The sequence below is a fragment of the Ambystoma mexicanum genome, chromosome 3q (genome assembly GCF_040938575.1).
Source record: "Ambystoma mexicanum isolate Mex_15411 chromosome 3q, UKY_AmexF1_1, whole genome shotgun sequence".
Taxonomy (NCBI): Eukaryota; Metazoa; Chordata; class Amphibia; order Caudata; family Ambystomatidae; genus Ambystoma; species Ambystoma mexicanum.
This window is the reverse complement of record NC_090926.1, coordinates 383372456-383390361: the sequence shown is the minus strand read 5'-3', so window position 1 is coordinate 383390361 and position 17906 is coordinate 383372456. Positions and strand designations below refer to the sequence as shown.

Genomic DNA, 17906 nt, shown 5'->3' with positions numbered 1-17906 from the left:
GTTGGCGGCCAGCCACTCTGGCTGGTCTCCAAAACCACCAAACGTTAAGTACTACCACCACAGGTTGTGTAATGTCTATTTTACGGCCAGGGGCTAGTCTAGGCCAATCCAACCTACTATAAAGGGTGCAGGACTGGGCTCTAGGGTGTGCCCATGTGTACACCACAGCTGTTTTAGGCCTTACACATGATTTCTCAAGACAAGGAAAGGGCCTATAAATGGAACAGCCAAGAGAACTAAAACAAAATACCATAGGAAGTCAATGACCATCAAAAAGGATACATTTGGCTACCAATATTGGCTCTCACCCCCCTGTGAAGCCAAATGTCAATTACAGCTGCCACCAGCCTACTCTCTAAAACCAATGTAAGGTGATAGAATCACCATAGGGCCAAGGTCAGAGCTTTCTAGCCATTTGGGTTACCTTAAAACCATATATAGTGTTGCAGTGGCAGGAGCCCCTCTGTCCACAAAAGAGGCAAGGTATACTAAAAAAACAAGGGGACAACAGAACTCCCCAAAACTGATTTCTGCCCTAACAGATTGGCATCATGATTTTCCCAAAGTGCCACCTGAAAAGGAAAGATGATCTCTTGCTTCTCATCAAAATAAAAGCAGTGATGGAAGGTTTACAATTAATCTTCTGGCATAGTTATGGGCAACCCTCCAGACCATCGTTCTTCACCTGCCAACTGGGCCTAGAAACCCAAGTTACTCCTCAATGATGAGGCCCAACGAGGCTGAAACATGTCTGGCGATGCTTGTGGTCACGTGCAGAAGGGATGTGACCAAGCAGTTTGGGCGCGACTGCCCCTTTTGGCGTGGGAGCAAGCATGATTTGCATATGGTCTTTCCCCTTTTGTAATGGCTTAGCAGGCGAAGAACGATGGTCTGGATATTGCCCAGAGCAATGCCAGAGGTTAAGATTAATTCTAAATCTTCCAGCCATCAACTCTTGTTTTGCTCTTGCTTCTCATGACAAAATGTGTGGGCTTGTGAGGGCAGCGGGAATCCATCTCATCCCAGTTTTGTTTAACATATTGTTTTTCCCTCTCTGTGGCTAAACTCATAGAAACATGACATTAATTTGATTACAACTTATACAAACATTTCTTCTACCAGCTCTCAATATTTAGCTTGGTGCTTTTCTGATAATGGATGGTGGTTAGCCATTTACTATTAAATGATGGGGAGGCTGAAGTGGTTCTGTTTAGTTGTACCCTATCCAAAATGATGGCTCCACCCTCCAATGGGAGAATGAACGTTGCCTGCAAGAAAAGAGCTCACAACCTAGGTTATATGCGGGCATGGCCCTACAGCCCTAACCCCCATCTCTTTTAAAGTTTACATCTTCAAAAGTGCTTCACTGAGAATAATTATGCCATAGCACTCATTCCAACACTGAGTTGCTGTAGTTCAGGATGAAATCAACTTGTGGCCAGATTACTGCAATGCCCTCTATTGCATTTTACGAAGCAAAACTAGATCTAAACTCGAGAGAAAACAAAATGCTGGCATAGGGGATTTAGGGGAAGCAAATGGTTCCCTGGGCATGAGGCACCCCTCCCAATGGCTTTTGGTTCATGGCATATCTGACATTTAAAGGTCTCATTATTTGAGGTTAACTATACTTGCAAGAAAAAAAATTCAAAGCACCACATTTAAACTCTACTAAAGAAACGAGTCCTTTCCAGTATAAGTTGTGAAATTGCTCAACTCCCTCCTCTTACATCTCTGGGAAAACTCAAAGTTGCCGCCTTCAGAAAACTTTTGAAGACATTGCTATTGTATGGCTGAGGATTTATACTGACATCACAGCCTAGGAACCTCATCAATGGGAAACTGCACTCTATAAAAGATCAACAAGTCAGTCAGCCAGATGTAGGATGCTTATATGGAAATTGGAAAATTCCTGCTAGACCAGTGCCTCTCAAGGACTGAAATAGAGTCAGTCACAGTCAACTGGACGTGCTACATACGTTTCCCTACGATGTCCCAAGGCAGTGTCATGTGCAAAAAATGTGCAGAGTTCCTTTTGTGGAAATACACCTCTGTCCACATCGAGACACTTCAATGCCACAGTTTCTCACCAATATCAAGTTTATAGTGGGCAAGTGACGCAATGGCAAAATCACAATTTTTAATTATTAATTTATCAAGTCACTTCAACTGTTCATAATGAGGTTTCTAAACATTGAGAGGATCAACCACGGATCAACCAACGCAAAGATCAATTCGCAACAATACAAAGAAAGAAATCCAGATATGGATAAAATGTAATCATTTGCTTTAATTTACCTTCTTTTGAACCTTATTATTTCCAAGAGTTTTAGGTTTAGTACCCAAGTTGCCCCTTTTTCTTTTTGTGTTTTTGTATTGGGTGGCTTTTTGTATACATCCTACAACACATGCTTTTAATGTTTCCAATTAACAGGTGGATTGGTGTCCCCATTATTAAAATCCAAATGTGTTAATTTCCTTTCTAAAGTATCGTGTAAAACCTACTTCACTTAGGAAAGTTTAGTCAAAGGTCCAATTTCCCTCCCTGATCCATCCTACGCCAGAAACTACATGATCCAAGCTGATTGAGTACTTCTGAAAAATATTTGTTATCTTTATATGAAATAAATAAAACGAGAAAATGATCATGCCACTTGGAGCAGAATGCCTATTTCATCAATTGGGGGATTATGTACTCTCCAAATAGCTTCAGGATGGGTTAATTGATTAACTTGCTCAATGTATTTCTTCATTTCGGAAATAATTTCTTTTGCCTATTCTGACTATCAATATTTGTATTAAACTGCCCATTACAATTATCACCTACATTTAATAGGGAGAATACAGTATTAGTCCTAAACGGAAAGACCGTAACGACTGATCATCATTAGTCTTGGGGCCAGAGACTTTCTGCAGTGACATTCAATTCACTTTTAATACGCTTATGTTTTCAGGTTTTCTACTGATTGAAAAATGACAGTAATTAGAGTAACAAGTGGTGTTATTATTTGAACATGTACTTTTTTCTTTAATCTGGTAGGTGGTTAGCCGTTAAACCTAGTTTGTCTACAGCTATAGTTCTTGCAGTAATACTAGACAAAGTTCAACTGAGCTCAGATATTCCAAAACTCTTGATGTTGTCAGGATTCTAAAAAACACTGACATTCCATTCTTAAAAATACTGACATTCCATTGAGTGCTGATTTTTTTTCTCATGTTGTTACCTCTTACTGTTTTCTTGGAAAGTGCATAAAATCCGTTTTTCCTTTAAGGGAGGATTCTTAGAAAATTCCAATCAGCTTCTTCAGTTTTAATGATTGATTTGCCTCTTTTTCCTTTGTTTCGTTTACATTTATAGTTTTGATTTTTGTTTGCTTCGTAACTACATAAGGGTGAAATCTTTGTGTATGCTAATACAGGGTGTTATGATTTTCCATTTCAATTTCCAATTTTTTGCGGTCCAAGTTACTATTTATATTACGGTTTTTATTTTTTGTCATTTTTAGCCTCCTTTTTCTTTTGCCCATTTCTCTTTTTTACTTTTCCAGCATACGGTACCTTCATCCTTAATGAGTGCTCAACCAGGACCTTACCTTTCCAACCCTCACCTTGAACATTGCCCATGGGTCACACTCAAACTACGAAACACAGGGAGCAAACGGTCAGATACATCGTATGATGCACTCTGACGCTACTGAAGCTGGAATGCAAGGCGACAGCGGAAAACTCTGAGGACACATGCCATACGCTTATACTTGGAACCAATGACTGGACTCTCAGTTCACTTGAGCAGACTAGCATGAAGGGAAACAAGGTTCAGCCCACCATTCAGCGAATCAAACCCAAGTCCTACTTGGGCATGAGTAGCCACAGAGATGCTGCCTCATTATGAAACCCCCAAATTCCTGACTGTAACTTTATACCATTGAACTTCAGACTGTCACACCATCAACAACACAATCACAACATATCTCATATGGTGAGGTGTGTGCGTATATACATATTTACTTCCAGGTGCAGTGTTCATATACTCTTCACCATCACTGTCTCTTTCATAGCCGCAGGTACACCTGTAGTAACATTCGGGTAGTGCACTAGAATCAGGATTCATTGTCCTAGTAAACCTTTTTCTGCATTCACACTGTATCTGAAGAGGTTCATCAAAGTGTAGCTCACATCTAGCAAAAGAGTTTCCAGAGCATCAGTGCTAAATATGACAAATACAGATTGTTAACCCTAAGAAATCCTGCATACCTTCACATCTTCCACCTTCATGCGGGTGCCCTCCTTGCCCACGAATATATCATCGATGTCCACCAGGATGTATCGGTCGAGAGAGAGAGAAAGTCTTTTGCCAGTCAAGAAAGAGACAGCGTCCACAAACACCAACTTGTGGAGCCAGAAGTTGAGGTTGTTCCCAAACAAAACCCTCTGAATGCCATCGTGGAGCCCCAGGTCCTGCACCACAGTGGTGTGTAGGGCTGCATTCACACTCATGTGCGGGATGGACTCTGCAGACTTCGTCTTGGCGAGTAAGACAGGTTCATAGGTGGAATGGTTGGACTGGAAGACGGTCCAGTCTTCACCGGGCAGCAGACCCTTCTCCACCTCATTGGGTCGTGTGATGTACAGCAGAGGGGACTTGGGATTGATACTGCAGTCCTTCAGCCCCAGATTTGAATGCAGAAATAGGGGGAATCCTTTTAACTGTGCACTGAGTAAACTGTTCTCATTGGCCTGTAAAATTGAAAAAAGTTAGATTAATCATCTTCCCTGGATCAGCTCTCCCAAACCATATAATGTGTTATTCCCATAATGCCAGGATACACCACTATAAACAATTCAATGCAAAAATACCTTGAACTCCCAATTGAGAAAGAAGTGCTTGCTCCCTTAAGGTAAGGGGAGAAATATCAATAGGGGAAACATTGAAATATCCCATTGTTCTCACATCTACACACTGAGCCTACTGCTACAGCTAAAAGGTATAGAGCCGGAATGTTTTGCTTCGGAAGCTTTGCAGACACTCCCTCACACGCATACAAATATGGTGCACCCTTCAGAACCAAAGTTTCTGACTGAATGCAAGCTGCAGTAAAGCCATCGCCTGGCCGTGCTACACCACTGCAAGAACCAAACCTCTTACATTACAGATTCCATCACAAATCGCCTGCTATAGATATTTGCTCAAGACAAAAACAATGAGTCAAACGTGTACTATCCAGCTCTCCAAGATGGTAACAGAGTCCACAATCACAGATAAATACACTATGCTGCAAAGTGATGGTAAACTCAACACATGTTGAAACTTCCCATGTGGCCCATACCTTGGCTGAACATACTGATGCTGACCCAAATGGCTTACTTTCCATGTGTTGAATTCTGCACATACAACACTAGTGTCGTCCAAACCGATAAACCCCCAAAACACCCAGACACATGACTTATACCCCTTTTCATCTAGGCTACCCTTACAATACCCATACTTTCTCAAGTGGCCAATCTTGGCTCAAAGGGTTGGGATTTCACAGCACCAAGCCGCTTGCTCCTTGCCCCTTTCCTGGTACCCTTTTCCTCAGAGTAGAAGTGCTCCAGGATGTAACCAGAAAGGAAAATGAAGCTCTCCACTGTAGAAAACTCTCAAATGATTTCAATGCTTGCTTTTTGCAAAATGCAATGTCCTTGTAACAAGCACTTCCAGAAGTCGAAGTGGGCGGAAACTGAAGGGTACAACTTTCCTCTACTTTTCAGGCAAATCCGTCTTCGGTCCCTTACATTAAGTCACCTGGAGAACTGGTCCAAGATGACAGTAAAGGGAAGGAACCTTTGTTTTTCCCCTTTTTACTTCTCCTACAATGGGGATTCAAATCGGGGTCCTGCTGACAACACTATCGCATAAAAAGGATTGACTGTTTATTTGAATAGACTACTTGGGGCATCACGCCCATCCCCAAACTGCCACAAAGCTATGCTCAGCAGTGATCTGCAGTTGTCTTCTGAAATGAAGCATGCATTGCTGCAAGCACAGCTGTCTGGGAGGGGTCTGTGTGACTATAGTCCAGGGCATATCCCTTAACAGGTGAGAATGGTGGGTGATTGGAAAGGGGAGTGTGCAAAAGCTGCATGCTGTGGGGGACAATGATAAAATAATGGTGGCAATTTGAATGCATTTTCTTTCACAATGTTTTCTTCAGTCTTGATCACACTGTTGTAAAATACAGCATTGTGGAGTGGAGGACAGGCAGGACCCAGGTATGGGGTTAGAATTGGGGAGAGGGGCGAGGATGCCAAGGAAAGGCCCCAACCAAGGCCACCTTATGCCCCTCCTAGCATCAGCCCAGATCGCAAACACTGCCACCACACTATAGGACCCAGACCTCCCCACCCACACCCAACCCAGTCCTAGCCCTATTCCCTTCATCTCCCATTCCTGCTGTTCCACTTTCTCCACACTGCACCTCCCCCCCTCACCCTGCTCTGCCCCCCTCACTCCAGTCCCCCCTACCACTCACAACCCTACCCGCCCAGAACCTACAAGGACACCCTACCAACTATCCTGCATACTCATCAACACCTGGTCAGTCTCCAAAAACAAATTCCTCATCTCTGACCTCATCACTGAAGAAAACCCAGACATCCTTTTCATCACCGAGACCTGGTTTGCAGATGATTACGAGCCCATCACGCATGAAGCCTTCCTACCCGGCTACAACCTTACGGTCCATAACAGATCACAAAGGGATGGAGAACTTGCAATACTACCCAAACACCAATTCCCACAAATAATTAAGGACACCTCAACCAACACCACAGGCTACGAATCCCTCATGATAAAATTGCAACTCTCACCCTCCACCTCGCACAGCTTCCCTGCAGACCCCGTGGCAGCCTCATGATTGGCTGGTGAACCAGCTTGAAGCAGCCAACCCCATGCGCCGGCAGGCGAAGACAGCCCCCACTGAAGGTCTCTACCTGCAAGTCTCTGCTGGTCTCAGCTGCATTGACCGCAAAGTTAGACATGCTTCGCACCAGGTACTGTCTGCCGCTACTAATGGGCACAGACCCTCATTGACTATAATATCTGCCTAATGTATGTGCTGCATAAGATTGATGTATCTGCTTTAACAGCTGCCCCTACACTATCTAACAACTGCGTTGTCTGAGAAAACGTGATAGAAAATGCTGTTGCCCCAGAAAATACTCACTTAGCAACAAGTAAAATTGAAATGTCTTTGAACAGATATTTGAGATATGCCAGTCCTCTAAGTGCCAACATTAGTACGTGCAGTACTGGTCTTGATAACTCCAGGGATCAGTCTAATGCTGCTCTAACAGAAACGTATGTAAATCCTGCGCTACATGGCCGCTAGCAATGTTACCTGCCCAATTGTATTTGTTCGCATTTCCTGCCAGACAAACATCTCCCACCGCCCAGCGCCTTCCTCGAGCCAGCTCTTACCTAGGAGCTGTTTTCGCATTATGGTCCGCGTTCGCCGTATTGCCTCCATAAGCAACCTCCTCGCTTTCATGACATGGCCAGCACTCGGCCCACGATCAAAGGAAAACACGTGGCGACGGAACTTACACAGTTTGCATCGGCTGTGCAATTGCCCTCAGACGTCAGCCAGACCCTAGTCACTGCCTTGTCTCCACACCATTAGATCGCCCAGCCTGCATTCACTGCCAGCATCAGGGCCAGCCATTGCCTTCCTGCTATGCCAGCCCTGCCCGCCAAACTACATCGCCCACAAACCTCTGCGCATGTGCATAGACAGCACAATCGGGCTACTGCTTTAGGTTGCCCATTCCCTTACTGCCAAGCCTGCGCACCACAAAGGCTTCCGCTCCCAACCCAGCCGTCGCACACAATCACAACATTTTGCGCACAGCGATGCCCGCATCAGATTCTTGCCTGACCAGGTCACCTGTAATGGTAAGCCGGTCCCACCATTTGCGCTCTTCTCTACCCGTTCACAACAGTTTGCCATCTCCCACTAGCCTCCACCCCACTTGCTGGCTAGAAGTAGCCATGCATCTCCTCTGGCCCCAGAATCACAATCCATCTACCTCTATTCATCTCATGACCTTACTAAGGAACAAGATGCTGCACTCTCGCTTCTGTGGCACCCCCACTGCAATATCACCCCAATTTCTGACCATCAGAAACGCCAGCTTGTGCCTGCGCACATCGTCCCACTTCCCCAAAGCTACCTCCCCACGCCTCCAATACTACCACTACGTTACCACCCCCACCCATGCCAACTTGCTCACTCTCCATACAATGCAGCACAAGCAACGCAGCCTTGTACCTGCCCCCTTCACTAGCCCCAGACTAGCCATAAGACCCAGGAAGGAATTACCCCCTCACCAAGACACCACCACTGCTCCCCTCAAAATCAATACATAGCCTACCCCTCCATAAAACACCATCAAAAACACTGCCTCACCTCACAACAGCCATGTCATTCAACCAGTACCTAGCCCCCACCAGCACAATCCACCATCTCACCATGCAAACCTCAAACTTGGCTCTGGTCTGCTTGTCCCAAACACAGCCAACCAGCCCCTTTTGAATTGCGCACTCATCAACGCTTGTTCCCTGCCCGCACATGCATTAGACATCAACGACCTCATCTCCAAACACAACCTTGACACCCTAGCCATATCAGGGGCCTGGCTTCACGAGGCCTGTGGTCCCCGCACTATCCCTAGCTATACCTTCAGGATACACCATCTTCCGGAATGACAGACCCTCCGCCAGGGGAGGCCGCGTCGACCTTACAGCCAGAAAATGCCTCCCTATCAGAAGCACCAAGTCCACCCTTGAATGTACTTCTGACATCCTTTCACTCAAATTCTCACCCTCACCAACATGCACCATCACCATCCACCTCCTCTACCGCCCACCTGCCCCCCACCCCAAAACTTCGCAACCTCTCGAATTATCCTGCTAGGAGACCCTAACCTGGGCCTCCATGACCCAAACGACCCACAGGCATCCTCACTATCCGACGCCCTCAACACCCTAGGATTCTGTCAACGCATTACCTCTCCCACATATTCTAAAGGACATATACTAGACTGGATTGCTGACCACAACTGTAAGATAACCACCAGTGCCATCACTCACTGTCCTTGGTCTGACCATTACATCATCTTCTTTATCCCGCAGCCCGCTAAAGTCAAAACGACTTCCAACCCTCTACCACCTGCAGTAACAAGAAGTTAACGCAAGCTCACTAGAGACCACATCCTGCCCCTGCTTAACACCCCAAAGCTCCAGCCCCCGTTCGCACCAAACCCCAATACTTTAGTGGCAACATCCACTCAATCCTCTCTAAAGCGGTGAATATCTTGGCGCCCCTACCCCCTCACAAATCCAAGACAGACACTCAAACTCCTGGTTCACATCGTACCTCATGGAACTCCGCACACTGAAACATCAAAGCCCAGCTTACTTGGCTGAAGGATCCCTCCCATTCTCTGAAAAATTAGTTAAGCAAAATATCTAAACAATACAAGGCAGCCACTATCGCAGCTAAAGCGAACTCCTTTAATACCAGAATTAGCACCACCTCCTCCAAAACCAAATAAATCTTTACCATGTACAGGGAATTTGAATCTCCCACCTCACCACCCTCCACCATCACCAAAGACACATCATGGTGCACTGACATTCAAGCAGCACTCTTAGGAAAAATCAACACCCTAAATCAAAAAATACTCTCACAGCACAATCGGGCTACACCAGGACCCCGTACTTGGACAGACTTCTTGTGCCTAAAGAGAGAAGATGCAAAGCTGGTGGCTCCAGCTTCCCCTACCGCGCTGCCAAACTATGGAATGACCTCGCCCCGTCCCCGAGGGCTGAGAAATCGTACTGGATCTTTTGTAAAGCCCTCAAAACCCAGCTCTTCTCCTAAACCGCCCACCCTTCCCATCAAGTCAGCAATTCTTTCACACTTTTACCTCAGTATGTCCAGTGCGCCAAATGTGTATGCAAATCCTATGTCTCAATGTAACCATTGTAATTTTACCTATGCCCCTTGTCTTTCCTCTAATACTTTATTGTATGACTAACTGTCCCTCCTTACTTGTACGTGCAACAGCGCCTTAATGCCTCCGGGTTGTATGTGCGCTTTATAAATGAAATAAATAAATACAACAAAAACTTTGCAGAAACACTTTGCGAAACGCTGGCCACCACCTCAACCTACATACAACACTTATAGGGGATTTCAACATCTGGTTCAACACATCCTCAAACCTATGACCCGATCACTACACCTAGAATCACGCAACCTGACACAATACATCTCCAAACACACCCACACGGGAGGTCGCACACTCAATGCAATCTTAAGCACTACAAACATATCTACCCATTCACCCCCCACACACCTATCATGGATGGATCACTCAGCAATTTACTTCTCCATACCACTGGGCACAGCGGCCAAGGCCACAAGCGACCACCACCAACCACCTCTCCTCTCATTGCACTAGGAAATAAAGTCGTAAATAATCCCAGATCTATCAAACACTCTTCCTACACTTTCACTCCAGAAGGATCTCCAGTAATCAAAAACTTTGACCTCTGTCTTTCAAACGCCCTTACATCCCTCACTTCAAAAAAACGGACCGCTCAGAGATCAGGACCCACACCCAGGTCGTTCACCGCCAACCTTAAATCACTAAAAACCCTCAAGCACTGGCTGGAACGGACCTGGAGAACCAACCCTACGGCCCAGAAGAACAAGTTACTTACCATATCTGGTAACGTTCTTTCGATGGGATGTTCCTCCGACTTTTCCACATCTATGACAGGTAATGTCCACAGCTGTGCTGCTTTGGAAAATTTTTGGCAGAGGGCGTCCTGTGTCAATTGCGTCGATCCGTTGTCCCTCGAGGGCCTCCGTCGAGGGTCGACGTTACCGGATGTTATATATAGGACGCACAGCGCCCGTAGCCTCAGTTATATTTTTTTTTCCAGAACGTGTGGCACCAATCTCCTGCCAGTATGACTGCAGAAAGCCTTGCGGAAACGTAAGCTGCAATTGCATAGGAAAATCACTAGAGGGGCAGGCTGGGAGGGCGATGTGGAATACGTCGGAGGAATATCCCATCGAAAGAACGTTACCAGATATGGTAAGTAACTTGTTCTTCGAGGGGATTGTGTCCTCCAACGTATTCCACATCTATGACCAACTCCCAAAGCAGTACCAACTTATGGAGGTGGGAAAATAATTTACAATTTAGAATTTTAGAATGTCCAATCAAATTGCTGAATAAAGGACTGCCTTACCAAAGGCCAAATCCTGCCCATGGATGGAGTCCAAGGAATAGTGTCTCAAAGTATGGACAGAGGCCCATGTGGCTGCTTCGCAAATATTGCAAATCGGAACACCCCTCTGTAGAGCAGTTTCGGCAGCCACACCCCTAGTAGAGTGAGCCGGTAAGCCTACTGGAGGGTCCTTTGCCACCAAACGGTAACACTCAGATCGTCAAAATGATTCATCTAGACAAGGTCTGTTTGGAAACAGCCGGATCCAAGCACCTTCCAGCATAACCAACAAAGAGCTGATCGTCCACTCTGACCCGGGACATCTGTGAGAAATAGAAACTCAAAGCTCTTCTAGGATCCAACCTATGGAGCCTCTCCTCTTCCTTACCAGGATGTAGAGGAGGATAAAACGCCGGAAGAATCACCTTCTGGCTCAAATGGAATTCCGACACAACCTTTGGAAGAAAAGAAGGCCGCACCCGCAGGACATCCCTGTCCTTATGGAACACAGTAAAGGGTGGCTTGGCGGAAAGGGCCTGCAACTCACTCACTCTGCGTGCGGAAGTAACCACAACTAAAAATACACTTTTAAAGGACAACAGTCTCAACGGACAAGAATGTAAGGGCCCAAAACTGAGCTCCCATTAGGAACTTTAAAACCAAAATTCAAATCCCATCCCGGCACCTGGAAAGGCGACAGTGGAAACAATTAGTTAGCCCTTTTAGAAACTGAGAAATCAAAAGGGATCTTAAAATAAGAACATTCCTCAGACGAGCACTTAAATATGGACAGCGCCACCAGGTAACCCTTAATGGTACCCACTTGCAGGCCCTTGTGGGCTAAAGAAAGCAAAAAAGACAAAACCAAAGGAATGGAACATTGGAAAGTATCCACATTCTGTACCCTGCACCAGTCACAGAGCTTTCTCCAACGGCAACGGTATAGGGATTTCGTTGTAGGCCTTCTGGCGAAAACAACACCTCCATCACGTCTTCGGAGAGGTCCCAATCCTTATACCTCAACCTTTCAGATACCAAGCATGAAGGCTAAGAGACTTGACCTCTGGATGGAGAACCTAACCCCCTGTAACGCTCACCTGATTCTCGCAGAGGCGCCGGTCTTGACTGGGCGACTACCGTATCTTCAAAGGTGATGTGTAGCACCCGGTTGGCTCTTTGGGCTGGACCTCTGTGCACTGTATGCCTGACGTGTAGAGTAAGATGTCTGCAGATAGAAAATATGGGGTTAATGAACTGGGGTTATTGGGGTGTCCCTATCTCTTTCCTCTTCTCCTCTCCTGTAGACCCCCAAAGGTTAACGCTCTCACCTTAGGTAAGTGAATGCCGAGCTCTCCATCTGCCTCGGGGCAGGGTGCTGTAACCAGTTTCTTCACTGGATAGGTAGCGCAGGCCTCTTGACTTCAGAGGACTGCTGTCTGTCGTTTACTGCACGAACGGTAAGTTTCGAGTCATTCAAATGTCTTTAAAGTCTTTAGTAATGATGTCTCTTGTTTTGCAGGGTTCCGGCGATGGCGGATGACGGGCTGAAGTGAGTTGAAGATGGAGCCCGTGTGATGAATAGAAGCGCCTGGAAGCACGTAAGTAAGCGCTTGTTGCCTGCTTCACTATGCGCTCTAACTGTCTTTTTATTTTGCAGGTACGAGTTCGGAGCGGCTGCAGGGTGCCGGAATACCCACTGGATTAGATGTGGAAAGGAGTAATGGCACGTGAGTATTAAAGTTCCCCAATGTCTTTAAACGCACCTTGTTTTGTCTTTCAGATGCGGGATGCAGCGCCGAAGGCCTCCGGAGCGTACGAAGAGTAGGTAAGCCTTTGCCTTTCAGATGCCGGAATGCTAACCTGTTCTTTCTTGTCTTTATAGGTGTTGCTGAAGACTGGATTCAGGATGGTAAGCCTTTGCCTTTCAGATGCCGGAATGCTAACCTGTTCTTTCTTGTCTTTATAGGTGTTGCTGAAGACTGGATTCAGGATGGTAAGCCTTTTTCCTTAGGCCCAGGACCGGATGCAGAAGACACGATGAGCGTTCTGCTGCAGAGGTTGCAGAATAACGCAAAGCAAGATTCATCCACCGGGTGTGGTTTAAATAGCCTCCTGTAGTGCTTAGGTGTCTCCTTCCACAGCCACGCCTAAGTAAGAAAAGAGTTCCTGGTAAGAAAAGAGTTCCTGCCTTCCAGAAGAGTTCCAGTGTTCTGAATCTAGGGAGTGGCTCCAGCCCCACCCAACAGGAAAAGTAGTTCCAAACAGAAGAGGATCAGAGGCTCAACTGGCAGGCAAGTAAGCAGCATGGTCTGCTGAAGGTAAGTCCACCCAAGCATTATGAGCCCGGCGCTTCCAGCGCTGGGACTGGGCATATTTATGAGCCTGGTGCCACTGGCGCCAGGACTGGGTCCAAAAGGTCCCAATTGGGACTGGTTGGCACTCGGAACCTGGGTTATGGATCTGCTTCCAAGGGAGTTGGGAAAACCCTGACCTTTTGGAAGCAGAGATCATGACAGTACCCCCCCTCAAAGCCCCTCCCAAACCGGGCTTCTCCGGGGGTTTTGGCTTGTCAGGAAATGTTCGGTGAAATCTTTTGATTAGGCGAGGAGCGTGGACATATTCAGCAGGTTCCCAGGATCTCTCTTGGGGGCCGTAGCCTTTCCAGTCAATTAGGTAGAATAGTTTAGATTTGGAGATCTTGGAGTCCAGAATGCTTTTGACTTCAAACTCGAGTTCTCCATCCACTAGGATAGGTTTTGGAGATTTGGTTAGTCGGGTTTGAGGTTGCACGGGTTTTAATAGAGAGACGTGGAAGACCGGATGTATCTTCATGTGCGGGGGCAAGTCCAACTTGACCGCTACTGGGTTTACTATGGTAGTGATGGAATCGGGACCAAGGTATCTTGGGTTGAATGTGCGTGGCCCTTTTAGAGATAGATATTTGGTGGATAACCAGACTTGATCCCCTACTTGATAGTGAGGGGCTTCCTTCCGATGTTGATCTGCTCCTTTCTTGTATTGTTCTTTAGCCCTTTGAAGGTGAGAAACAGCTTCCTTAAAGGCTTGGGTGATTGTAGAATGCAGGTAGTCTACTGCTGGTGTTTCAAGATCTTGGAGGGGATCCAACTCCGAGGTTCGAGGGTGACTGCCGTACAAAAGAAAAAACGGGGTTTTCCCAGTTCCCGAATGGACAGAGTTATTGTAGGGATACTCGGCTATCCAAAGGATATCTTTCCAAGTTTTTTCAGTTTGTTGCAGCATGCAGCGTAAATACTGTTCCAGAGTTTGATTGGTCCTCTCGGTTTGTCCGTCGGTCTGAGGGTGGTGACTGGTCGATAGTCTCACATCAATTTGAGCCGACCGACAGCAACTTCGCCAAAAATGAGAAATAAATTGACTACCTCGATCCGAAATTAGAACCGAAGGAAAACCGTGCAGTCGGACGATGTTTTCGAGAAATTCTCGGGCCAGAGTTGCTGCCGTTGGCAAGCCTTTGAGCGGAATGAAATGCGCCATCTTGGAGAATAAGTCCACGATTACTAGAATCGTATTGTATCCGGAGCATGGAGGTAGATCGGTGATGAAGTCCATAGAAAGCGTATGCCAAGGGCGAGGTGGGATGTCAATAGGGCGTAAGAGGCCTGCTGGTCTTTCCTTTTGACTCTTGTTTTGGGCGCATATTCCACAGGACATTATAAAGTCTCTGATATCTTTTTTCCAAGACGGCCACCAGAAGTAGCGCTTGATCTTTTCTGAGGTCTTGGCTATACCGGGATGACCTTCCATTAAAGAGTCGTGATAACAAGAGATTACTTTTTTCTGTAAATCTGTGCTGGGTAGGTATAATCGTTCTTGGAAATACAATAAGTTGTCCTTTACTGCAAAGTCCTTTCCCTGCAGATGCCAATTCTGTATGTCTGCTGGAGTTCCAAGTTGCCTGGCTTTATCCTTAACTTCCTCTATGGATTCTGTGGCGATTACACCCAGAATTCTTTGTTCGGGAATGATTGGTACAGGTTTAGGGTTGACCAAGTGTTCTTCCACTCCCATCCGAGAAAGGGCATCGGCTTTACCGTTCTTTGTACCAGGTCGATAGGTAATTATGAAGTCAAACTCGGCAAAGAATAATGCCCAACGGAGTTGTCTAGAGGATTGGGCTTTTGCGGTCTTCAAATATTGCAGGTTTCGGTGATCCGTAATCACAGTAACGGTGTGTCGGGCCCCCAGCAGATAATGCCGCCAAGCCTTAAAGGCAGACTTGATAGCCAGAAGTTCCTTGTCAGTAATCGTGTAATTGATTTCAGGAGGCGAGAATTTGCGGGACCAAAATGCCACGGGATGCAACTGATTGGTTACCGGGTCCTTTTGTGATAGAACTGCCCCCATGGCAAGGCTTGAAGCATCAGTTTCCACGATGTAGGGGAGTTCGGGGCGAGGGTGTTTTAAGATTGGTGCAGAGATAAATTTAGTCTTCAAATCCTGGAAAGCTTGTTCCGCCTCGGTAGACCATTCAAAACGTTTGTTTTTCTTTAACAAGGCAGTGATGGGCTGGACTATTCGAGAGAATTTGGGGATAAACCTGCGGTAAAAGTTAGCAAAGCCTAACATGCTTTGCACACCTTTTACGGAGGATGGTGATGGCCATTTGAGAACTGCATCGACCTTCTTTGAATCCATACGCACTCCGCCAGGTGATAATATGAATCCCAAGAATTCAACTTCAGTCACGTTGAAAACACATTTTTCCAACTTAGCGAAAAGTTTGTGTTGACGCAATCTTTCGAGGACCATTTTCACGTGTTTCCGATGTTCAGATTCCGATGAAGAATAAACGAGGATGTCGTCAATGTAAACAACAACACATACATCTATGAGCTCTCTGAGGACATCGTTCATAAAATATTGAAAGGCGGCCGGGGCATTGCAAAGTCCGAAGGGCATGACCTGATATTCAAATAGCCCATACTTGGTGCGGAAGGCCGTCTTCCATTCATCGCCCTCTTTTACTCGTACCAAGTGGTAAGCTCCTCTAAGATCCAGCTTTGTATATATGCATGCTTTTCTGACTTGGTCCAGGAGTTCAGGGATCAAAGGTAACGGATATCTATTCTTAACGGTGATCTGGTTCAGGGAGCGATAATCGATACAAGTTCTAAGGTCTCCTTCCTTTTTTGGAACGAAGAACAAAGCTGAAGAAGCAGGGGACTTGGAAGGACGAATAAACCCATTTGCCAGGTATTGATCCAGGTATTGTCGAAGGTGAAGGTTCTCAGGCTCGGTGAGGGCATAAATTCTACTACAAGGAGGAGTAGATCCAGGTATCAGGTCTATCTGGCAGTCATAAGACCTATGAGGAGGTAGAGAGTTAGCCTGATCCTTCGGGAAAACATCTTGGTATTCTAGGTATTCGGGAGGTAACTGGGGAGTCTCTGAAGAAATTGCGGCCAGTGCAACACCAGGTGGAGGGTGACAAGTAGAGACACATTCTGGAAACTGGACCGTTCTTGCTCGCCAATCGATCAGAGGATTGTGTTTCTCTAACCAAGGTATTCCTAGAATAATCTGAAACTGAGGGGCCTTGATCACATCGAACACGATCTTCTCATGGTGTCCATCTTGACTTACTAGCGTCACCTCTTGAGTGGTATGCGTTACTGGCCCGGAGGCTATCTCCGTACCATCCACCGTAGTAATGACGTCCTTTACAGCCTTGGGACAAAGAGTTAGATTCATCCTCAAAACCATTTCATGATCCACATAATTGCCGATGGCACCGCTGTCGACGTAAGCTTCAATTGCATGTAATCGATCCGGATTATCAGGGCTAATGAGGACCATAGGTATCACGAAATGCGAGGTCACGGAACTGGTTTTCACGCTCGGCAAGAGGACCTCTATTCTTGTCGGGCGAGGTCGTTTCCCTGCTCAGAGTTTGTAACTTTGGTAACTGCAGCTCCTACTGCCTTCTTGGCAGGTTTCACCGGACAGTCTCGAAGAAAGTGCCCTGAGTTTCCGCAATATAGGCATAATTGCAACTGTTTCCTCCTTTCCCGCTCCCTTTGTGTTAGAGGACCTTTCAGACCCCCTATTTGCATGGGTTCCCCGGAGTCTACTCCTTTGGAAGGAGTTGGCGGTTTGGAAAATACTCGAGCATCAAACTTGGAACGATCGGCCTTCCTGTTCTGCAGCCTGTGATCTATTTGAACGACCAAGTCTATATAATCCGAACAGTCTTGTGGGGGATTCACTACTTGGGCTAAAACTTCTTTGAGCTCTCCACGTAGACCTCTATAAAACAGCGTAATCCTTTTGTCCTCAGGCCATTGAGTTTCCACTATTAGTCTATTGAAAGATGCAATATAAGCCAAAAGGTCTTGATTACCCTGTCGCAACGAAAGAAGCTCATTGTCCAAGGCCTGCCCCTGTGAATGTCTTGCGAACAGTTTTTCCATACTAAGCTAAAAGGCTTGAAAATCATGGAGAACCGGATCATCTTGATTAACTAGAGGGATCGACCAGTCTGCCGCATTGCCACTAAGGTACGAAAGTACAAAAGCTACTTTTGCTTGATCAGTTGGAAAGGCTGCTGGCCGGCATAAGAAGTGCAACCGGCACTGATTGA

General features: G+C 46.2%; 1 protein-coding gene across 1 annotated transcript in view; it reads right to left on the bottom strand.

Moving 5' to 3' along the window:
• Window positions 1-17906, bottom strand: part of NDST1 (N-deacetylase and N-sulfotransferase 1) — a 500062-nt gene that overhangs the window by 244054 nt on the left and 238102 nt on the right. The window contains exon 3 of the mRNA XM_069654041.1: window positions 4255-4737. Within this exon, the coding sequence (XP_069510142.1) occupies window positions 4255-4737 (483 nt within the window). The remainder of the gene's footprint in view (window positions 1-4254; window positions 4738-17906) is intronic.